General features: G+C 39.4%; 1 protein-coding gene across 7 annotated transcripts in view; it reads left to right on the plus strand.

Moving 5' to 3' along the window:
• Positions 1–25,719, plus strand: part of SCAPER (S-phase cyclin A associated protein in the ER) — a 357,501-nt gene that overhangs the window by 140,895 nt on the left and 190,887 nt on the right. For all 7 annotated transcript variants that reach the window (XM_050966970.1, XM_050966969.1, XM_050966973.1 and 4 more), the window contains one exon: positions 21,969–22,105. In XM_050966970.1, the coding sequence (XP_050822927.1) occupies positions 21,969–22,105 (137 nt within the window). The remainder of the gene's footprint in view (positions 1–21,968; positions 22,106–25,719) is intronic.

Below are 25,719 nucleotides of genomic sequence, written 5' to 3' on the forward strand. Positions count from 1 at the left end.
GGTGTAGGAAGGGGTGAGGGGTGCAGGCTCTGGGAGGGAGTTTGGGGGCTGGGGGAGGGGGTGAGGGGTGCAGGCTTTGGGACAGTGTTTGGGTGCAGGCTCTGCTGGGGGTGGGGGTGTAGGAAGGGGGAGGTAGGGCTGAGGATGAGGGGTTCATGATGCAGTGGGGCTCAGAGCTGGGCCAGAGGCTCAGGATGCGGGAGGATGAGGGCTCTGGCTGGGGATGAGGATCAGGGTGTGGGGGCATGAGGGCTCTGGCTGGGGATGAGGATCAGGGTGCAGAGGGATGAGGGTTGGGGCTGAGGATGAGGGTTTGGGGCGTTGGAGAGGCTCAGGGCTAGAGCAGGGTAAGGGCAGCCTGCCTTGCCATTAGTGGATGGCAGGCGCTAGGACCCTGGGGCAGCAGACAGCAGTTCTGCCGGGAGCTGATCTCTGGCAGCCCGAGCAGGCAAAGGACGCAGCAGAGGTGGGACGCAGGGGGAGGGGTGGAAGGCGGAGGCCGGGACCTGCTCCAAGCAGGGACGCGGTGGGGGGAGACCCGCAGTGGCCAGGGCCAGGACCTGATCCAGGCAGGGACGCAGCGGGGCGGGACAGTGGGGGGAGACCCACGGGGGCCGGGGCTGGGGCCCGGGCCCGATCCAGGCAGGGCCAGGGGAGAGACCCAGCTCCAAATATTGCTGGAGCAGGGCTCCCGGCACTGAATATTCCTGGAGCGTGGGCACCTTGAGCCCATATAACCAATTGCCTATGGGCAGGGACTGATGTCAGGGGTGTCCCCCTCCACCAGCCTCAGGACTGGTTGCTTCCTGTGCCTGTCTGAAGTTATGAGACAGCATGCGGACACACTCACGGCCCCCCAACACAAACTCTGTCTCTGTCTCTCCCCACACATACACATGCTCCCTGTGACACGCTCTTCTCCCCCTCCACACACACACACTTCAGTTGAAAAGCAGCTGGCAGTCTAGTAGATGTCCATGGAACACTAGGATTGAGAAACCTGCATCAGGTGATGCTGTACCTGCCCCATGAGGCATTGCAAACCCTTCCCAAAGCATTCTGCAGCCAGTTGCACAGTGGGATAGCTACCCACAGTGCACTGCTCTCTGTGTGGATACACTCTGCTGACACAAGGAGCATAGTGTGGACATGCAACAGTGGTTTAATTAAAGCACTTTAATTAAAATGGCATAACTTTTGGCAACGAAACTCTGCAGTGTAGACACAGTCTTAGTTTCAAGCTCTTCTGTCACCAATTGATCATTCAAGGCTATGTTATATGTCCAAAGGCTTTCATTTCCCAGAGATCTTTTTGATGATGTGAGCTTGATTCTGCAACCAGTGGGAGTAAAGGTTTTAGAATTGTATCCCAGTTGTCTATATTTCCACTCTTCTTGCCTGGGCCATTGTTTTTTTCCTTTGAATTCTTCAACTACATTTAAAAATTAGACTTGCAGTCACAACACTTGAAGCAGAGTTCAGTAATTTCACTGATGTATTTGTTATTCTTTGAGTGTGGGTCAGCGTAGGTCCCAGTGTGGATGTAAATGAGTCCAATGTGCATGAGACTTGATTGGTTTTAACTAGCCGAGTCTGGTGGGGCCACATCTGTGCTTTGTGTCTGCTCATGCTCCTCTATAAGGACATAAAGACTGGAGTGTCCCCGCTCCCCCGTTCATTCTTATCTCCCATGGCAGCAAGTCAGAACTTAGCCCTAGTCTGACTACGGGGTTAGGTCGAATTTAGCCACATTAGGTCACTTTAAAAACAAATGTGTCCACACAACCAACCCCGTTCCGTCAACCTAAGGGGCTCTTAAAATTGACTTCTGTACTCCTCGGCAAGGGGAGGAGCGCTAAAATCAACTTTGCTGGGTCGAATTTGGGGTAGTGTGGATGCAAATCGATGGTATTGGCCTCCAGGAGCTATCTCAGAGTGATAACTCTGGACAGCACTTGGGACTCCCTTGCAGTAGCCAGGTACACAGGAAAAGCCCCTTAAATTTTTAATTTAATTTCCTGTTTGGTCAGGAACTCAGCAGCACAGGTGACCATGCATTCCCCCTCTCCCCCCAAATCATAGAGCGTAGAATGTTTCTACGCTCCCCCATCATCTCCGTCCCTGAGGTTATTGCAGATTAGAAGGCGAAAAAACTGCACTTGCAATGACATGTTTTCTGAGCTCATGCAGTCCTCCCGCACTGATAGGGCACAGCTTAATGCATGGAGGCATTCAGTTGCAGAGGCCAGGAAAGAATTAAGTGAGCATGAAGAGCGGAGGCAGGACGCGATGCTGAGGCTAATGGGGGAGCAAACAGACATGATGAAGTGTCTGCTGGGGGAGTAAGGACCTGATGAAGCATCTGTTGGAGCTGCAGGAAGGCCAACAAAAGCACAGACGCCCGCTGCATCCACTGTATAACCGCCTACCCTCCTCCTCATGTTCCATAGCCTCCTCACCCAGACACCCAAGAACACGAGGGTGGAGAAGGGGGGGAGCTCAGGGCACCCAGCCACTCCACTCCAGAGGATAGCCCAAGCAACGGAAGGCTATCATTCAAACAGTTGGATTTTTAGTGTGGCTACAATAAGCAATGTGGCCTTGTCCTTCCCTGCTCCCGCATCCCACCCAGGCTATCTTGTCCATTATCTCATTTTTTTTTAATTAATAAAGAAAGAATGCATGGTTTCAAAACAATAATTACTTTATTTCAAAGGGGGGAAGGTGGTTGGCTTACAGGGAATTAAAATCAACTAAGAGGGCGAGTTTGCAAAAAAGGAGAAACGCACACAACTGTCACTCTGAAGCCAGCCAGTCATGAAACTGGTTTTCAAAGACTCTCTGATGCACAGCACGCCTTGCTATGCTCTTCTAATAGCCCTGGTGTCTGGAGCAAAACGATTGTCTGCCGTTGCTTTCACAGAGGGAGAGGCAACTGACGACATGTACCCAAAACCTCCCGCAACAATGTTTTTGCCCCATCAGGCATTGGGAGCTTAACCCAGAATTCCATTGGGCAGGGGAGACTGAGGGAACCGAGGGATAGCTACCCACAGTGCACCGCTCCTTAAGTCGATGCTAGCTATGGTAGTGAGGATGCACTCCGCCGACTTAATGCGCTTAGTGTGGACATACACAATCGACTGTATAAAATCAATTTCTAAAAATCGACTTCTATAAAATCGGCCTAATTTCATAGTGTAGACCTACCCTTAGTGGTATCCTATCTTCTGATAGAGCTCTGGTGACCTATCTCACAAGAAAACCATTGAACGTCTTGAGAACTTCTTTCAATACTTACCTTTACCTAACTGCATCATTAAATCCTCAATTTGATCTGGTAACAATCAAACAGACCAGGAAGCAATCTTGTTATAACAGAGGACATTAATCCTCTAACCCCTCAACTATGCAGCCTGCTCAGTCCTCATCGCAATAGGTTGCAAATAATCATCAAGAGCTGTTCCAGAGCAAGTCAATCCAACACCTTCTTCAGAAACTGCCTTGCCTCATTCCACCGTTCATGGTCAGACGTTACTACTAACAAGTGGGTATTAGACCCCATTGCCCATCGGCACACCATCCAAATTCCTTCTCTGTCCCCCTGCCCATTTCCTTGTCCATCACTCTTCAAGGATCCTTCTCATGAGAGCCTTCTTCAGTCAGACGTGACCTCATTGCTCCGACCAGGAACTGCAGAAGACTTTTTGCAGGAATACAGAGGAAGACGATTATACTTCTGGTATTTTCTTATTCCATAGGAGTCTGAAGCCTGGTCTACACTACTGCGGTAAATTGATCTAACTTACTCAACTTCAGTTATGTGACTATCATAACTGAAGTCAGTGTAGTTAGATCCCCTATCGTGGTGGCTACACTGCGATATGTCGATGGGAGAACATCTCCCATTGACTTCTCTTATTTTTCTTGAGAAGGTGGAGTACACAAATCGATGGGCGAGTGCTCTCCCATAGATTTAGCGTGTCTTCACCAGACCCGCTAAATCAACAGTCGCTGCATTGATTGCAACAGTGTCAATCTACCAGTAAGTGTAGACATGCCCTGAGAGACTGAGTAGACCTAGCAAATACATATGCCATCTCAGATTCAGGATGTTAAGCTACTTGCCTCCATCATTACAGTGCTCCAAGTACAAAACTGGTTTGCAGTTCTTCACTTGCAGGATACATGCTTCCACATTGCATTCATCTGGCCCACAGGAAGAATCTGAGGTTCAAGATTTGGGCACAGTCACTACTAGTACAAAATTCTGCCTTTTAGACTCTCTTCGGCTGGGGTTCTCAAACTGGGGGTCGGGACCCCTCAGCCTCAACCCCAAACCCCACTTTACCTCCAGCATTTATAATGGTATTAAATATATAAAAAAATGTTTTTAATTTATAAGGGGAGGTCGCACTTGGAGGCTTGCTGTGTGAAAGAGGTCATCAGTACAAAAGTCTGAGAACCCCTGCTTTATGGCACCAAGAGTGTTCACAAAATGGTTAGCAGTAGTAGTGGCACATCTCAGGAACTAAGGGGTACATGTCCACCCATGTCTATATGATTGACTGATCAGAGGTCTGTCCTGGGACGAAACCAATCAGCAGTACGACAGGTTGTGTACCTGTCCTGTCAGTTAGGTCTCCTGATGAATTGTGAAAAATTGCTTCTCACCTCATCTCAGATCTTGAGGAACCACAGTCTTAGGTTGTTAAATGTATTTTGAAAGAATAAATAATTACATTTTTAACTGAAATTAAAATTCTCCAACATCCAAAATCAGCAATAAAAGACACATGACTTTCTACCAGCTCACATAACAGATTTCAGTCCCCTCTAAAGGGAACTGGTGTGCCTGAGTACACCAATTTAAGTTCATATCTCTAGCAGATGGAGATGTCCAACTCACTGAGTTTCCGATTTTATTTTTGTTTTTTATTAAATGGCTTCAAGCCCGTGTTACTGTCAGAGGGTTAGCTAGCCATGTGCTCTCTGAGGGGTTTGTATTATCTTGTATTATTTCTCTCCCATTGATTCATTTTGAAGCACTCTATGGAAGCAGGCTGTGAATCTTAGAATCCCTATATAGGCAGGAATTAGACTGTGAGCAAGTGACAAGCCATCCTAGATCCTTTGTTTTGGCTTTCTTCAGTCTTGTAAGCAAGACATGAGAAGTAATTCTTCCACTCTACTCTGCGCTGATTAGGCCTCAGAGTATTGTGTCCATTTCTGGGTGCCACATTTCAGGAAAGATGTGGACAAATTAGAGAAAGTCCAGAGAAGAGCAACAAAAATGATTAAAGGTCTAGAAAACATGATCTATGAGGGAAGATTGAAAAAATTGTGTTTGTTTAGTCTGGAAAAGAGAAGACCGAGAGGGGACATGATACGTTTTCAAGTACATAAAAGGTGATTACAAGGAGGGAGAAAAATTTTGTTCTTAACTGCTGAGGATAGAACAAGAAGCAGTGGGTTTAAATTGCAACAATGGAGGTTTAGGTTGGACATCAGGAAAAACTTCCTAACTGTCAGGGTGGTTAATGACTGGAATAAATTGCCAAGGGAGGTTGTGGAATCTCCGTCACTGGAGATTTTTAAGAACAAGTTAGACAAACAGCTGTCAGGGATGGTCTAGATAATACTTAGTCCTGCCATGAGTGCAGGGGACTGGACTAAACGGCCTGTCAAGGTCCCTTCCAGTCCTGTAAGTGATTGATTTATAGGCCATTCCTTCACATATAGGAGAGTTCCATATTTCTTATAAAGCAGTTCATGTAAAATAGCTCAGTTGTTTTGAATCTCCTCCAGATTCTCAAGTATATTATAATTTGTGGCATTACGATACAGTATTTGATTACATTTCTACTTTATGATCCAGTTTTAATAAACTGGAATGTTTCAGGCCATCAGTGATTATAATGTTGTAGATTAGATTTTGCGTCTGAAATAACTCTTGGTCCCTTTCAGCATGTGTTATATGAAAAAATAAGGAATACTGAGAAGTCTTATTTAAATATATAATAAAATCAGGAACAAATGTTCTTGTGATAGTATGATTTAAAAGTATATTTTAAAGACCCCTTTAAAAATTGGCAAATATATGCTCTAAGTGATTATACACAAGTTAGGAACTGTTATTCCTGACATGGGTAATAAATATTGAAAACTTTTTTATTTTCTGGAATTACAGTTTATTTTGAAACAAGTAAAAGGTACTATATATTTTAATCCAAAGTACAGATGTGAACTTCAGAATTGGTACTGATTTTCTGCAATGTATGTTTATACTTTATAACAGTTTTTACAACCAATTTTCTGTTGATTTGTTTTAATACAGATTAAGAATTACGAACAATGCCATGATTGTGTTCTAGGGTAATAAATATTATTCCTTGCTAAAACAAGAATTTGAAAACTTTAGAGATAGGGTTCAGATAAGCGTCCAAAGTCAGATACTTCACCAAATCTCCTGTATCTGCAGAATTGGAGTAGAAATCTTGTAAGAATGCCTTTTTCTTTCCAAACTTTTTGGTTCAAGTCAGGCTGGAAGTAACACATGGGCACTTCAGCTTCTGGTCGTAGCCTGAATCCCAGCATACAGAGGGGCATGAAAATGAAAAATAATGGGAGAAAGCAATTAAACTTTTTCAATTTCCAAAAAAGTGTTTGTTTGGCAGTTTGGTTTGGTTTTGGGTGAAGATCCTAGAGTGGAAGCAATGTCAGTTTATCTGAACTGGTTAACTCATGCATAATAGAAATATAGCTAACTATGCAGTATATTACATTATATAGAAAATGTACAATATGTCAGAAAGGTCAAACGCATATATTCAGGGCCAGATTGTGGCATTTGACAGCCCTCTGTGGTGCTAGTGCATAGCCCTGCAGAGATCCTGGTGCATAGGAGAAGTATGCCCTCTGTGCCATACATTAGGAGAGTGCTCTGCAGGCACCGCCCACCCTCCAGAACTGGCCAATTTTTGTGGCTGGGGGAGCCCCATAGCCCCCTCCTTCCCTGGCTTTTCCTGCCATTTTTAGGAGGTGGTTTGTGCACCAAGAGTACTAAGGAGCAGTCTCTGTGCTTAGGAGTATAAGAAGTTCAATTGTTGCTGCCTCTCTGCAGTAGATGCAAGACTCTTAGCATTTCTCCCTTCTGCCTTGCTCACCTTGATAATCTCCAGATGCAATATGACCCTAAGGATAAATCCTTAAATAAATCTTGTCCCATGAAACATTCCATAAAAGAATAACCCTATTCTAATTTTGGTTTTAATTCTTCCATATTATACCCACCCATGCTTTTAGAGTAAATGGCCTTTGGGCCAGAAACTCTCCTATTTGTTAGTACATTTTACTTATTGACAGTTCTGTTTGACTATACATTGCTATAAAAGTAATAGTCCGACCATAAATATTTTTCAAGTTAGTTACTTGCTGGCTCAATCCTCTAGATCATTGTGACTTCACCAAGTGATTTTAAAATATCTTCGTTTAAAAATACATGCATTAATGTGTGTCCCTTTGTCCTTTTCCATAAGGTTATACTAAACATGGCCCAACTTTAATGAAATATGGTATCCTGTGTTTTAGGACACTTTATACATGTTTCTATATTTATTTTTGTCTTTCTGTATCAACAATGCATGAATTATTTTATATATTTTTGTTGCAATATAATTTTAAATTGCCGTTCTTCAGAATTTGTCACACAGCTATTTAAATGGAGTTTACACGCCATAAAAGCCAATTTAGGAGTGGCATACTGTGGCATAACCCATTGCAGAAACGTGTGGCTGCTGTTCCTGTGTGGGTGCATATGCCGAAATGCACACTTCGAGACCTGGGAAGTACTGCAGTGTTAGCTGAACAGGAGGTGTAGACTGGACATTCAAAAGTTGTTTTTTTCATACAGTGAGTCTGTGGAGAAGCTCATATCAATGGAATTCCTTTAGGGTGCTGGTGCAAACTACAGCTTTAATTTTTCTGCCATCCTTGTCCACAGAAACCTCAACAGAAGGCAGAGGTGGGAAACCTCTGCCTCTTTTAGAGGATTAATTTCTTCTTAGCTTGTATTACACCTCCCAGTGCCTAGTTGTACTGAATTTGTCCCTAAACATACCTGTAGTAAGTGTATCTATAATTTATTATTGTGCCCATCGCTTCTTTTTTTAGATCTGTATGCTAATTCTCACCATCTCTTTGTTCGTGTTTGGCAGTCATCTATTAGAAAAGCTGAAGATGAGAATATCAACTTTTGTCCTCAGTAATGCAACACCAAAAGGGTACATATTAATGAAAAAGAAAGACATACATCCTAAGTAAAATGTTAATAAAATATATGGCGAGGGTGTTGGCATGTCTTGATTCTTCAGGATAGAAATAAGATGAAGTGCTAGTTATGTAAATTACTTCTATTTCCTCTGCTACTATTCCTAATAATTTTAAGTGCATTTACTCTGAAACCTTTACTATTTTTGTTCATTTCCTGACACTTTTCTAATTCAGAAGATAAATACTATATGTGCTGCAGTTGGATATATTTTTTCAATTTATTTAAATACTTAAAATATCTTTAAAACACTGACTTTCACAGTGAGATTTTTAAGTAACATTTAAAGATTTTATTTATTAATATTAGGGAGAGGTAGAAAGAATTGTCTGCTTGTTAAAGGCCCAGCACTACTTACGTATTCAAATTCAAGTTCATATAGGGTGCATTTAGATCAGCAAAACTGGACATACAAATCACAACTAATGTGGCTTGTCAGTGTTGCGTACGTCTGTCATTTGCTACTTTGCCTGTTCCAGATGCTCTTTCTTTACCAGTAGTCCTTGCCTTGGCAGCTTTTGCAGGGTCCGTTTTCTGATCAGCTGTAGTTACTGTTAGGACCATGTAGGGCACATGGAGGTAAAGGAGTCTTCTCCAGCTAGTGGAAGAGCAGATAGAAGATGCATCCTTTGGGCTGTTTCCTCTGTGAGGTCTTCAGTCCCCTTTATTTACTTCCTTGGCATACCAATAAATTCCTTTGAGGAGCCTCAAGTATAAATCCTGTAATGCCTATCAGGCCAGAAGGTCTGCTCCAGGTGCAACTTATTTCATGTGTTAGACTCAGCTATCAGGAGGTGACATTTTATCATCTCTTACTCCTCTTGGGACTGTCACAGCTCAGAGCAGCTCTGGTTCAAATTCATATGAAAATATTATACTTGTATTAATCCTGACTTTGCTTTACCATATCAGTTCAACTTTGACACTTTACTTTCTTGATGTTGCTTTAAATACCAATGTTACTCATTAATGTTTTTTTCAAAAGCTAGATTGTGTATTATAATTCTATTTATAATCAATATAATAACTAAACTTTCACTTCAGTTGACTTGGTTGACACTTAAGAATATAATAATTTTCCTACACATATGCATAATTCTCATCAGCACCAATAGGATACATCAATGAATATCAAAGGTGAATCTACTGTGTCTTGTGTGTGGACAGTCTTTCTTCAGTTTTCAGGTTGATGAGATTTTTTTGGTTTTGGAGATTTTTTTGTTGGGGGTGATGGGGTTATTATACCAAATAGTCTCTCAGGAGTAACGGAACGCCATTATGACACAAAATACGTTTAACAGTCTACTGTAGGTCAACACCCAGTATTAATCAGCAGTTTTTCTAGATACTGGCCATTGCCAGTTGTGAATAAATGCTATCATGTATTGTCTGAAGTGACTGTTAATTGGAAAGTTTATTCTCCAGCTGCTGTATTTCACATGAATGAACAAGGGTTAGAATCTGGATTATGTTAATGGTTTAATTCATCTGAACTGCATCCTATTTGAATATATAATGTCTCTGCATTTTGTAGTATTTACTTCATTTTTTTATGGATAAGTTTTGTAATTGTATATTATTTGGATTCTAAAAGAATCATGTGATTTCATCAAATCATATTAGTAATACCGTAATAACTGTAATATAATTTTTAATATATGAGAGAAAAAGTCGGTGGGGGAGGTTGTGTGGAGAAGAATACCTGCCTACGAGAAGTGCCTGATCAGCTGAAGGCCTTATAGTTACTAGATCTGAAATTCACTGGATAGTTGTTCCATTCCATGCAGCACATTTGCATCAGAGGAGGGGATATCCAGCAGGAACATGATTTCCTGGGTGACCTTAACCTCTTCTGGTTTTAGCAATAATGGTTTTTTCAACTCAGTTTCTCATGCAGTTTGTGGACAAGGCACATCTGCTGCATTTTGGAAAGTTACAAAACTGTCAATGACTGAAAGTCTGAACAGTGGGGAGGGAATTTCTCTGTGGATCATTTGGTCTCTCTTACTTATTTATGTCTCATTCTTCTAGTCTGTGATTTTTAATTGTGGTCATAGCAGAATTCTTTCAGTTTAAGGCATCAGGCCCTGAAATTGCAGCATTTAAAAATATTTTCAAGTTTATACTGCAGAATGAAGCAATTTAAAAAAAAATTAACACTTTTGCACATTATAGTATATACAAAGAGAACATGTTGTGGGTTTCTGTTCATGACTCGGGTCATCCTGATAATTTATTAATCCAGTGGGCATTAAAACATCATTATATGTATTATATAAGGTCCTGATCCATCATTACATTGATTTTATATTTGTTTTATAATTTACGTATTTGTTGTAGTTATTGATTGCTTTTCCTCTCTGTCATCCCTTCAGCTTGTAAATTATGTCAATTTAGTCTGAAACATTGGGCCAAATGTAGAGGTAGATTACATATTGGTAAGTGGCTGTCAATCTAACAGTCAAAGCTGTTGTAATGTACACCTTGAGGAGGCTGAAAAAAAAGTTACACCAATTTAGTCTCCATTTAGATTTATATAGATTTCTTTATCATCACCTTGTCCCTTATGCTTTTATTTTCTTCCTTCCTTCGTTTGGAAGGGTGGGACAAAGGGGTTAGTGGTGATCAGGGCCGGCTCCAGGCCACAGCGCGCCAAGCGCGTGCTTGGGGCGGCATGCCGCAGGGGGCGCTCCGCCGGTTGCTGGGAGGGCGGCAGTGGGCTCCGGTGGAACTACTGCAGGCGTGCCTGCAGAGGGGCCACTGGTCCCACGGCTCCGGTGGAGCATCCACAGGCATGCCTGCGGGAGGTCTACCGGAGCCGCGGGACCACCGGACCCCCTGCAGGGAAGCCTGCGCGAGGTCCACCAGAGCTGCAGGACCAGCGAGTGGCACAGCACCCCCTGCAGCGTGCCGCCATGCTTGGGGTGGCGAAATTGCTAGAGCCGGCCCTGGTGGTGATGATGGGTTTTGGATCCTTATGTGAAGTTAGTGCCTACCTTTGTAGATATTGTCTGCCATAGGGAATTTTGCAAAACAAATCCCCAGTGGAGCCCTAGTGTAGACAGATGTTCAGTGGCTTCCAAAGCTTTTGCTGAATCAGGGTTGATATTAGTGGAAAATTCTGTGCAAAATCCCTTTTGTAGACACCTCTGTACACCTTCAGAATCTAAGAGGGAAGATAACTTGTACTCAGAGCTATTAAAAAAAAAAAGAAAGAAAGAAAAGAAAAGAAAATTACTGAAAAGAGTGCCACAACAAAATCGAACAGATAAATCTAAACCTTGCAACTTAAGACCTAGATAATTAAAACATGAAAATACAATACCTCAAATACAATTACAAAATTGCTAAATGTGTAAATTGCAAAATTATGTAAGTACATACCTAAAAAGGCAAAATACCAAGCTTACTAATATTTTTTAAATGTGTTTAAATGAAAAAGGTAGTAGTGTGTGTGTGTGTGTGTGTGTGTGTGTGTGTGTGTGTGTGTGTGTGTTCAAAAAAAACTCAGATCTAACGTTTTAAAACTATCTTCCTCTCCCATTATAAGACCAGTCCTCAACTTCTCACTCAAGCTATGTCACTTGTTCAGCCCATCTACTTTACTGAGTGTTGCCAAAGTAAGGAAGTCAGGCTCAAGCCCAGAGGTTTTAAAACAGATTAATTTTGAAAAACGGTGTTTAATTTCACTAAAATCTCTTGATTTGTACTGGCTGGTGAGTCTTGCCCACATGCTCAGGGTTTAGCTGATCGCCATATTTGGGGTCGGGAAGGAATTTTCCTCCAGGGCAGATTGGCAGAGGCCCTGGAGGTTTTTCGCCTTCCCCTGCAGTGTGGGGCATGGGTCACTTGCTGGTGGATTCTCTGCAGCTTGAGGTCTTCAGACCACAATTTGAAGACTTCAGTTACTCAGGCATCGGTTAGGGGTTTGTTATAGAAGTGAATGGGTAGGGTTCTGTGGCCTGCTTTGTGCAGGGGGTCGGACTAGATGATCACATTGGTCCTTTCTGACCCTAGAATCTATGAATCTATGATTTTTCTTCTTGTGAAAATCTGTGATTTTTGTCAGCTGTTTGTGAGTGATTGTTTTTCCAAAATGGCCAGAGGACTGAAAGTGAGGGAAACTTTCATCATTTCCTTCTTATGAAGAATTCAGCAAAGCTAAAACCTCTCCAACGCATCATCAGGGATCTACAACCCATCCTGGACAATGATCCCACACTTTCACAGGCCTTGGGTGGCAGGCCAGTCCTCGCCCACAGACAACCTGCCAACCTGAAGCATATTCTCACCAGTAACTGCACACCGCACTACAGTAACTCTAGCTCAGGAACCAATCCATGCAACAAACCTCGATGCCAACTCTGCCCACATATCTACACCAGTGACACCATCACAGGACCTAACCAGATCAGCCACACCATCACAGGTTCATTCACATGCACGTCCACCAATGTAATATACGCCATCATATACCAGCAGTGCCCCTCTGCTACGTACATTAGCCAAACTGGACAGTCTCTATGGAAAAGGATCAATGGATACAAATCAGTTATTAGGAACGCAATATACAAAAACCTGTAGGGGAACACTTCAACCTCCCTGGCTACACAATAGCAGATCTTAAGGTGGCCATACTGCAGCAAAAAAACTTCAGGACCAGACTTCAAAGAGAAACTGCTGAGCTTCAGTTCATCTGCAAATTTGACACCATCAGCTCAGGATTAAACAAAGACTGTGAATGGCTTGCCAACTGCAAAACCAGTTTCTCCTCCCTTGATTTTCACACCTCAACTGCTAGAACAGGGCCTCATCCTCCCTGATTGAACTAACGTCCTTATCTCTAGCTTACTTCTTGCTTGCATATATATACTTGCCCCTGGAAATTTCCACTACGTGCATCCAACAAAGTGGGTATTCACCCATGAAAGCTCATGCTCCAAAACGTCTGTTAGTCTATAAGGTGCCACCGGATTCTTTGCTGCTTTTACAGATCCAGACTAACACAGCTACCCCTCTGATACATGAAGAATTCAGTGATTATAATAAGCATGTTGAAGCGTTTCTGTTTATTCCCAGGGCACAGACATCAAAACTATTATGTAATGTGATCTTGAAGAGCACTGAAAGTAGTGGCATACAGATGAAGACACTTTGTGATACAGTATACCTTACATTTTTAAAAATCATGTATTCCTACCACAACTTTGGTAAAACTGTATAAAAGAAACAGGAGTGTTTCTAGTCTATTGAGTTGTTGAACTGACACTAACAAAAGAATATAGAGCAAAAAAAAATGATTGAACAGATTTAAAGTAAAACAGAACATGATAAACCCTTAAGTATGTTAACACAGAATTTCTCCTCTTTTCCATATTTTATGGCTGGATATCATAGCATTGTACATACTAGATACTACATGAGGTCCAGATTCTGCACAAAAATTGAATAGTATCTTACTCTGTTAGTTGATGGATTTCAATAGGATTACTTGCAGAATAAGATACTACTCAGTGTGTGTAAGGATGGCAGAATCTGACCATAATGTTTGTAGTATGTTTTAGTCTTTTGTTCAGGATGGGAAATGTAATTATTTTTACTTATTTATAGCCTTTGTTTCCAGATAGCATTGGTACTTTTGAGAATGTGTGCAGATAGAGTTCAGATCAGTCACATTAAAATTATAAAACAGGTAGTGACATCAAAAGTTTAGTAGATGTGAACACCAATCTTAATAGCATAAGATTTCATTTGAAAATATTTTTAACATAATCATAGAATATATACTGGTTTGATTCTACAAAGGGCTGGAGATTTATTGATGCACTAGGATATTGGGGCACTCATTATCTCTCAGTTGCAGAATCATCCCTGTAGTCCTTTACACCGTTGCATTGCTGTAGAAAACATGTATTAATGCTCACAACACTCATGTGATATAGCTAGGTAAGTAAGTAGTATGTCTGATTACATCTAACATTTACTTAAAGAAGTGTTTCTGGCAAGAAGTAAATAAAATGCCAAACAATTACAATGTATTGTCTTGATTAGAGATCAAACTGTGGGACTCCATAATGTAAATATTAATTGCTAAAGTAAAATCTTTAAGAAGATGAGACCAATTTACTTGTTAAGTACTGTACTGTGTAGAGCCCAATCTTTCAAACACCTACATACATATATACACACATGCTGATAAGCACAGGTGTTTGAAAGATTGGGCCCTATGCAGTACTTAGCAAGTAAATTGGGGGTGTGCGGGGGTGTGTTTGTGTATATCTCTCTATCATCCCATTGACTTCAATGGAATACTCATACAACTAAAGTTACATGCCTAATTGTTTTCAGGATTGCAGATTTAGTATGATTTAGTGTGGGTTATGTGGACTTTAAAAATTACATTATTTAACACAAATATTTTTACAAGCTTATCAGGACCTTAGAGAAAATATGCTTCAGAACAGTATAAGTATGACATTACTGCTGTTGGGTTCACACAGTATTGTCATTCAATACTATCTGAGCTATTAGTTGTACTTGCTTCTCACCTGGAAGGTGCTAAATCTGCCCAGTGTGATAATCCTACACTTTGATCTGTACCTTCAAGAAGTGACAGTTATTTGTGACACAAGGTGTTATTACTCTAGGCTTATTTTAATGAGCTGTAAGGATGAAGTTTGATATTAATTCAAACTGCCACAATTGAAAGTTGAGAACTCTGAGAAACATACTCTGCTAAGGTGCTTGAGTTCATTTGTTCAATATGTTTTGTAGCCATACCATGTTGTGCTATTGACAGCTAAGACGTTTTTTGGCCCTCACAAGGTGATAAATGAATAAGCTTGTTGAACTCTGTAGTTCTGTTTGAGTCATCTATTAAGCTATAGAAAGAGACATTAGACCCTGCAAAGGCGATACAAGGCTTTGTCTCATTCATCATTCCCAGCTATCAGAAATCTGATGGAGTGTTCGTAATTGTCATTGAGTGGCATGAGGATAGCTGGTTTACTCTCGTTTTATATCTGAATGAAGATTGCCTGCTCTTTTATTTTATATGGTGTCTGCTTCAAAGCAGAGAATTAGCTTCATTTTGCTCCTGCTGTCACTTTGACTGATTCAAGTAAATTGATTGTAGATCTGATAAACACACGAATCAGTCCCACACCTGTAGAGTCATAGGTTAGAAAAGTTTAATCTTTCAAATACTTTTTAAAACCTCATGAATTACAGAAGATATAATTGTCTTGCCATTGTGTTACTTTTGTGAGATGATGTAATTAGAAAAAATTATGATAGTAAAATATATTAACGCACAGTTTTAAAAGTTGAGATATCATACTAAAATTGTTATAATTCTCATTTCTGCAATTGTTATAATTCTCATTGTTATTTTATTAATCAGACACCCAAGAATGTGCCAGGCACTGGATGTCTCCGTGTCTAATGTGGCAAAACAGTAATATACCAAGTTAAGGTCCTTAGTTTTCTTAAAATGAAAAAAATTGACACCGACAAGCCATGGGGGCCATAGAGAAGCATTGATGAGACTTGGGGCCACACAGAGTTGGTTCAACATTGATGGCTGGCTTCTCCCTGTATATGATGCTTACGCCTTCTGAGCTCTAGCAGAAGCTGAAGGATCTTAAGTCACCTTTCCTTTCACTACAAGCAGTCAGGAATTGACTAGAAAGGCAGTGGTTGTGAGAGGTTGATAAACAGCACTGGGGGCTGACTCCTGCTCCACCCTTCTACTGCTTCCCTTCAGGACCAAGAGTCATCAGGAGTTTGAGGAGTTTTGCCACCCTTGTGGTGGGGAACTGAGATTCAAGAGGGAGAATTCTGTCGGAACATCCTCAGGGAAGCAGAGTTGCAGGCCACTGAATTTTCCATTTTCAGGGATGTTTACAGGGGTATAGCTAAAATTAATGGGGTGAAATTTAGCAAAAGAATATTCAAGCTGAGTATCAGAGGAAACGCCCAAATAATGAGACCTGTTAGTCAGTGGAATAGTATACTGTAGGGAAGTGGCAGAAATCTTATTGCTTGTATAATCAAGAATGACAACGTACTGAAAATTATATATAACAAATATATTAAATTTTATTTTGTTAAATGTATGTACCATAATATATACAGGATGAGCAGTATGACCAACTTAACATTGCATTACTTACCTTTTAGAATTTCCTAAGGTTGGTGTGCTTGATTTCTTACTCATAATATTGGTTTAACATTCACTTTGCATACATACGATTTAAGATAGAAACTTCAAGCCTTATTTTGATTTTGCTAGGCTAGATTGTACTGTAATGTTTTACAAAAATTAAACAGCCTTTTTCCAGGAAATATCACAAAGATTTATTTAGTTTTTAACAGGCATACATTTTTCCTGAACGAGTAAGAGAAAATATGATCAGTTGTTTGCTGGAAAATACTATCTGTATTGCTACAGAATTAGGCACAGAATGTTTTTTCCCCTAATTATTTTTATTTATTAGTTTCAATTTTATTTATTTTTATTTCAGTTTTTAATGACATTTTAAAAAAGGACAGGGCATCTTCTGATTATGACCCTGATAATTTTCAAGGTTTAATAATAAGTCAGCAGTTTCTCATTTATTTTATCCTTCAAAATGCATATAGTATTATACAAGAAACAAAAAATAGAGAAGCATTACTATATTAATAAATATAATACAAATAGTATAGAAACTGAAACTGATTCTAGGTAATTTCATGTTCCTCCTTGCCTTGGACTGATTAGCTCAAATTAAATATTACTTTAATCAGCCCAAGCAGGTAAAATGCAGTATGGGAATTTCTACTAGTTGCAATAAAAATACTTCTGAGTGACTTCTGGAGTGTATGAATTTATATTTTAATCACATTTGGAAACAGAGGTAGATCTAGAATTGTACAAATAATTGGGTCACGTTGCTGATAATAGAATGTTTTTACCTTTTTCTTTTAAAAAATAAACACCTAGGAAATTACATTTAAAAATTACATTAAAAGAATTATCATTTTGGTTGCAAAAGCCAAATTTTTGAAAGTTAGGAAATGGTAGTTTATGATTGTCTGCACAACCTTAATTTGGTCCCCTTGTGCATCTGCATTATGATGCATACTTTAATTTAAATGATCAAATACTATTTTTTTCTATAAGACCTTATTAAATATTCAAGATAAATGCAGAATTCCTTATAATTTAAGATAAACCAGTTTAAGGCACTTGTCAACTGAAATAAGTGTGACCAGTCAAGGGCGTTGCACTAATTTAACTAAATCAGTTTTTAAACCAATTTGGTTAAATCAGTACAGTTTTCTCATGTAGACAAGCCCAAAGACATTGTGGAAGAATCAAAAGAAGGTATTATCTCAGATGGCGTTATTCAGCAATCGAAATTTAAATTAAAGGTTGTATTTATAAATGACAAAGTGTCTGTGTGATGGGGTTTCCTTCTTAATGCATGAAAATCCAGTCTGAATTTTTATTGATTTCCACATGTCCTTTTGAAGGTGGCGAATCGTATGTATGTGCACACTATGGTTTTCAAAGAGAGCTTTCGGTGCTCAATGGGCAATTCTTACAAAACTGAGAACACCTGCAATAGAACTGCTGTGCTCAGCTTATTATTCCCATGCCCTGGACCACACTATTCATGAGGTCAAGTATCAGAGGGGTAGCCGTGTTAGTCTGGATCTGTAAAGTGCATCTGAGGAAGTGGGTATTCACCCACGAAAGCTCATGCTCCAAAATGTCTGTTAGTCTATAAGGTGCCACAGGATTCTTTGCTGCTTTTACTATTCATGAGATGTTCTGTACAGCAATTAAAAGAACCTTCTGGATTGTGTGGATTTCTTTAATAACAATAAAAAAAGCAAAAAAAGCAAAATGTTTATTTTAAGTAAAATATGTGTTATGATGATATTTACTTTTCATGCATGACATTTGATAAAAACTGAGCTATCTTACAATGAGGCTGCTCTTAGGAGGAAAACTAGCTTACAAGGTGACTGATGTTATTTCACAGAAATGCAAATTTGAGTATGAAAGACAAATTACATTCCTTTCAATAAATTGTAACACTGTAAATGGTGAATATTTTCTCACATGTATTTAAATGAATATAACAAAGTTTAGAATAATGTGATAAAGTGTTGAAATCTTAAACTGTAGCATGAATTATTTCATTTAATACAGTGAATTATGTTGGTAGGCCAGAGCTTTGGTCTTATGTGGCCAGAAAAGTTAATTCAGAGAAGAAGAAATGAGATCAGCTTCAATGAGATCATATCTGCATTGGTATCAGTTTTTATAAATTGTTGGACAAAATAATTACCCACCCCCTTTTTCCTGGATACACATACTCTTATGTTCCCTCCCTGCCAGAACTATTAATTCTCCAGTGGTTGGTTCAGTTTCATTTCTGGATCCTTTTTGCTGCTGGAGAAAAGTACATAGGTTAGAACACAACAAAGATTTGAACCCCATAAATGCAACTGGACTCAGATGGAGCCACAAAAACTCTAAAATGGACTAAACTAGATTTTATGTACATAAAAAATCACAAAGTTGGGGGAAAGAAGGAAATACCGTACATCTTTTATCCATAGCCGCCAATGATGATGTGAAGTGTTGAATTAAACGTGGGTTAACAGGAACTGTAGAAATGTTATGAAATATTTTTCAGATTGAGATCTCTCCTATGCACATGCAAATGGTGGTAAATAGCATAAGGTACACTGTTACTCCCCTCCACCCACCACCCATACCTTGGTGCCACCTTTCAACATGCCAGTCAGTGCACTGAGGACATTTACTGTACCAGCTCTAGGACTGGCACAGCATATGTCTCTTCTGATGCAGGGAGAACCGTGAGGCAGATGGTGACTCAGAATCTGCTTCAGGTCAGCTCCTGGAGCAGTGTAACTACACAACCCCCATAACTGGAGTTTGTGGCAAAAGCCATAATTGGCCCCTTTATATTTATAGGGTATGTTTTTGAGGCACTTTAAAGGCTGTTATTTTTTTTATTATAAGTTAACCTTTTTGGAGTAATTTTGCTCTCCCTCACAGCACCAAAAATATTGGAGTTGGGATTAATTTTATTAAATGTTGTGTAGAAAAATGTTCTTCGGTTTTTTTTAGTTTTTCTCACTGGACTTGTTCTGATATGTAGTTCACTTTCTGTATTTGCACTTTATTTTTTTTTCAAACAAATGTTTTAAGTATGTGCATTTATAAAAAATTTTAAAAGGCATTCAGTTAAAAAAAATGCCACAAATTTAATTGAAAATACTAACTCCATTGAATATGCAATCATGAAATAAATATAGTAAAACTTATTTTAATGTGGGGCCATAAGAATTGAAATATCAGATCACACCACTGGTCCATCTGACTCAGTATTCTCTCTGACAGTGGCCAATGCAAGATGCTTGCAAAGAAAGTGCAAGAAAACCCTGCAGATAGACAGAGCCCAATCCAAAGCCCATTGAAGTCAAAGGAAGAACTCCCATTTACTTCACTGGATCAGAGCCTAATGGAATAACTTGCTCCTAAGGAAAATTTCTCTGTAATCCCCATCAGTTAGTAATTGGCTTATGTCCTGAAGTGTTTATATCCCTTCCAAACTTTTTTCTTGAATATTTGATGTTTATACTCAAATATAAGATGTTTCCCAGCCAGCAATAGTTTAGACATAAAAATACAAGTAAGTCTTTAGATTATCTTAGAATTATGTACACATGATAGAGCAAGAGTGGTCTGGGGTTCAATAGTTAAGTGTTAGAGTGCATGATTGAGCATTGGGAAAACTTAGAAATCCAGGGAATAGGATTTATTTGTTTTGTTAGAGAAAGAGTTAGGAGTAGTTGGCCTGGGAGAAAAGATACATATTGAGATGGGCTATGAAGAGGGTCAATTAAGCAAGAGGGGAACAGCATGGAGAAGGATCTGCTACTGACTGTGAACACACAAGTTGGGACAAAAAGAAATCAAGTATCAGGCAAATGAAGGGGAAAAACTAGACAATAGAAAGAGATGAGGTTGGAGAGAAAGAATAGATATCAAAAAGAAAATCTTCCATGGAAGACAACATAAAAGAGATTTTATAGATTACTCCAAAATGGACAGAAGGCTTGGGAAAATTTGCAGATGGGTTAACATTTCTTGGAAAGGGTGAGGTGAGAAGAAACTCAGTTTTTGACACATCAAATTCAGAAAGAAGATGACCAAGGAAAGGTGACATTGAGAAGAGAAGAAAACCCTAGGCTGAATTAACCAGGTTCTGAGTGGTTAAATACACTAAGAGATCATTCATTCCTGCTGGAGAAGAGACAGCTGTACCCCACTGGCAGTGTGACCTGTGGAATACAGTTAGCAGTGCTTGCACCACTGCGATCCCTGGGCAGTCTTAACTACTGAACAATCCCACTTATTAATATCTTTTATTGGTTACAAAATTACCCATTATTTATTTTAGTGATATATTGACATATATTGATAACAGATGCTTTATGGGTGTTTTCTTAGTGGATAAGATTTTGCTGAGACCAACATATTTTATTGCTTTATTTTGTTTTTTTGCTGTGTCATTATTGGCTTTCCACCCAAAATAAAGTAATTAAATAACATTTTTGGTTAATTGAGAATGGTATAACCCAGTGTTTCCCAAACTTGGGATGCCGCTTGTGCAGGGAAATCCCCTGGTGCGCCGGGCCGGGCTGGTTTGTTTACCTACCGCATCCACAGGTTCGGCTGACTGCGGCTCCCACTGTCCACGGTTCACAGCTCCAGGCCAATGGAAGCAGCGGCCAGTACGTCCCTCGGCTTGCGCCGCTTCCAGCAGCTCCCATTGGCCTGCAGCAGTGAACCACAGCCAGTGGGAGCCGCAATCGGCCGAACCTGCGGACACGGCAGGTAAACAAACTGGCCCGGCCCACCAGGGGCTTTCCCTACACAAGCGGCGTCCTAAGTTTGGGAAACACTGGTATAACCAGTCTTCACAAGTTGCTATAAGAAATTTAAAACAGACTTCTCTTCTAGTGGTTCATAGAAACGTTCATGAATTAAATGTCCCGTTACCGTTATTAGTTAGCAAGAAAGAAAGAAAGAAAAATTCTAGTTTTGCTGAATATAGCCCTGATCATGTAAACACCAAAGCATGTGCTTAATAAGTGTGTGAGGTCCTGTTGAAGATAGTATAATAATTGCAACTGAGTAAGTCAGTGCTGTAAGTGTTTGCAGCATCAACATCATATATGGCTTTGTATTTTTCTTGTCATTTTAATTAAGCACTGTGTGTTTTGTTTGCTTTTAACTTAATTTCTTGAGCTAATGTTTACTTGTTCATTGAGTTTGATCTGACCAAACGGTATGTCTGTGTGTCTTGGGTTTGTAATTATCAGAAAGCGTTGCCAGAAATATTCAGACATATTACTGGTTTATAAAAGGACAGGTGACATTGAAAAGATATAAACAAAAGTTTATACATCAACATTTATTTCTTCATTTTCTCAGCCTTTTGTTAAATATTCATCATTGATGTTCTTTTGATGCAGAATCTTAGTTTCCTCACATGCTATAAAAATGAAATACCATTATTTTAAAATATTATTTCAATGTCTTCTGCAGGAGCACCTGTCATTGAAGAAGTACATTGTTGATATTGTGATTGAAAGCTCTGTTCCAATAGAACCTTTAAAAGATGGAGAGGAAAAGCAAAAATCTAAAAAGAAGGCAAAGAAGCTTAAGGCCCGGATGAACTCCAGGTAATGCTAATATTCTTTTAGCTTTTCCCTAAACTTAATCTTTTGTCCTTTAGCAGGAATGCTATTGAACACTGAAAAAAAGTATGAAGTTATTTGCTTCAGAAATGTCTTGAAAATAACACTGATGAGCCTAATTTATAGCCACTTTCTCTGATTGAGAAAGAAAACTGAATATCGATCTGGAGCCCTTGCTTTCACCTGTTAAGAGCTTTTCTCATAATTGGATGCCAGTGCCCTGCCAAAACTGTAGCCTCTTCCAGAATACAATAGTATGTTTAAGTATGTGTAAACCATGCCTATTTTTCTTCTTAGCTATTGATTTTTAAATGAAGTATCAAAGAAAATCAATAGTAATCAACAAATAGAAGCCTTCCTGCTGTAGTGTCAAATCCCGTGGCTGGGTTTAATCAATTTTGTTGCCTGTCACAACAAGAAAAAGTTAGAAATATCTTAAAATGGAAAGTGAGTTGTCAGACCTGTAGTTTGTCATTAGCCTAAAAAGTGACATCTGAAGATCAGAATGATATGCAGGGCATCATTATATCATGAACTGTGGTGTCTGTCTTATAGCTGAAATGTCTCCAACTGAGGTTAGCACAACTTCAATAGAATATCATAATGTGGATTTCCTTTTTAAAACAATCCTTGCATTTACCTTTAAAAAAAGTCTAAGCATTCATTAACATATTTTTTTCTTATGAGTTATTTGAATAGATTTATTAAAACAATCGTTCAAATAAAATAATAGTTCATTAACATTGCTACGATGCAATAATGGTAACTTAAATCTTCATAGATACACTTATTCTGTCTTTTATCATCTTGTTGCTTCAAGTTCTTTCCTTCCCCTTTTGTTCTTTTATGTGATAGATTTTTTGTCATTGCATCACCAAATTAGAGTTTACTGTTTTACAAGATGCATGTATTGAAAGTACAGTGTCTACTTTCCTTCAGAGTTTCTGATTACTACGGGTAGGAAGTTCATATTGCTGATTTACTGTACTCACTGAGTCCAATCATACATTCTTTACTCAAGTAAAAGTTCCAGTGAATTTACTGAAAAATTTGCTGAAGTAAGGAAAACAGGATCAAGCCTATTGTTTGTTGTTGGCATCAATAACTGAAATATTCTGTCAGTACATCTTGAATTCTATTGTGTTACATGAGTCAGCATATTTTAAAAAATTTATTTATAATTACATTACTAATAGTAATGTATTATTTTACAGATTTCATTTAATAGGAAATTGAAATGTGCACTGAAAGCTTCAAAATCTAGAAAAATATGAAAAGCAAGATAATTAATATTTTAGTTTCAAGGAGTAGCCAGATAATTTTCTGTTATTTTAGGTCATTAACCCTGAAAAGAAAAGATAATTGTGAGTTAGTATTGAACATTTAACTATAAATTCTTAAATGTAGCCATAAGAAGCTCAGCAAAAATATAATGTGTGGTTCAGTCCAGTAGCATAACAAAACAAAGATTGTCCTATAAAATATAAAGCAAAAACAAAGCCTTAGTAAAATACTTTGCATATACTCCATTTGGCAAATTAATTTTAACTAGGCAAATATTGCTTTACTTTTAGGCTTACCAGTTGGCACCTTAATAAGTCACTGTAATATTGGTAAACACTGCCTGGATGCTCTCATGAAATCTCATTGTTGGTCTGGGGGAGAAGGGTTTCCCATATTCAGAACACAAAATAGGGCTTTATTAAACTAGATAATTAAAGCAGGAGTCTCAGTGTTGTGAAATATTGTATGAAATGAGTTATGTGATGTCTAGCACATTTCTGTCAAACAATAATCCAATTCTAAGACCACCAAACAGTTGGGAGTCACTATTCAAAACCAACTCAGAACTTATCTGGACTGTAGATTTAGAGACCTTATTAACTAATTTAAGGAGGAAGGGGGACTGGGTGGGAAGTAAGGAGCATGGAACAGTAATAATTCATTTAGAATTTCCCAGGAAGTCTTCAGTTGAGTTATCTATATACGTTATTTCATAATGGTCATGGGAAACTCCCCCAACGTTTGTAAACTTGGAAATTATGAATGTATTTCAGTTGTTAGAAAATTGTAAGATTTTAAATTTGAGCTGAAGCTAGTAACTGCACTAAAATAGGTTTGTGTTGCTTTCATGAGATGCTAGATCTTAAATCAGACTATGAAAGCAACTAAGAGCAAAGGTGAATGAAAGGACAAATTGTGATCAATGGGTTATTAGTTCTGTGTAAAAGTTTTGTTGGTCTATTAATAATATTTATAACCCTAAGCCATTAAACTGATGCTATAATAACAGTTGATATATATCTAGGTAAATTATCCCAGTTTAATATGGATGTGATACTATCAAAAGAATGCTTCAGTGTCTGCATGTCAGATTGATTGTTAGTGAGAACTAAATAATAAACTCTGACAATACACCTGAAGAAACCAACAAAAGAATATGTTTTGTGATTTCTCATTTACAATTTGTTTAAAACCTTCCTTTCACAAAAAATTGTTGTAGGACGTATTTTAGGTGAATAATTTTTGGTTTACTTTTCTGGGCCATACTCTTAGAATGCCTTTGTACTGGACAACAAACAGGAAACAAAAAGTGAGAATAAATGGTCAGTTTTCATCGTGGAAAAAGGTTAATAGTGGGATGCCTCAAGGTTTCTTACTAGGTTCAGTTACGTTTAATATATTTATTAATGACCTGGAAAGGAGGAGGTGAATAACGAGGTAGAAAACCTTTTAGGTGACGTAAATGATACATCTACACTACAATTAAAAAACCATGGCACTGAGTCTCAGAGCCAATATCAATTGACTCAAGTTTGCGAGGCTAAAAACTGTAATGTAGATGCTTGCGCTGGAGCCCAGGCTCTGAGACCCTCCCCATCATCGGGTTTCAGAGTCTGAGCCCGAGCAACTACACTGCTATTTTTTGCCCTGCAATGTGAGCCCTGTGAGCCCAAGTTAGTTGACCTGACCACCGAGACTCACTGCGGCAGGTCTTTTTTTGTTGTGTAGACGTACCCCAAGCCAGTGGTTCTCAAACTGGGGCCACCGCTTGTTCAGGGAAAGCTGTGGTGGACTGGGACGGTTTGTTTACCTGCCGCGTCCGCAGGTTTGACCAGTCGCGGCTCCCACTGGCCACGGGTCGCTGCTCCCAGCCAATGGCGGCTGCAGGAAGTGGCGCGGGCTGAGAGACATGCTGGCTGCCCTTCCTGCAGCCCTCATTGGCCTGAAGCAGCAAACCGCAGCCAGTGGGAGCCGTGATCGGCCAAACCTGTGGATGCGGCAGGTAAACAAACCAGCCCAGCCCGCCAGGGGCTTTCCCTGAACAAGCGATGGCCCTAGTTTGAGAACCACTGCCCTAAGTGGTTTAGGTTAGTCAAGTCCAGGGAAGACTGTGAAGAACTTCAGAGGTACTTAACTAAGCAAAGTGAATGGACAAATGAAGTTCACGGTAGATAAATGCAAAGTAGTGCTCACTGGAGGGAAAAAATGAACTATTCATATACCTTTACAGAGTTCTAAATTAGCTAGGTCTACTCAAGAAAGAGACATAGGCATTACTGACACTTCAATGAAGACCTCTGCTCGTTGTGCAGATA

This window comes from Gopherus flavomarginatus, chromosome 9 (assembly GCF_025201925.1).
Source record: "Gopherus flavomarginatus isolate rGopFla2 chromosome 9, rGopFla2.mat.asm, whole genome shotgun sequence".
In the NCBI taxonomy this organism is placed as follows: domain Eukaryota; kingdom Metazoa; phylum Chordata; order Testudines; family Testudinidae; genus Gopherus; species Gopherus flavomarginatus.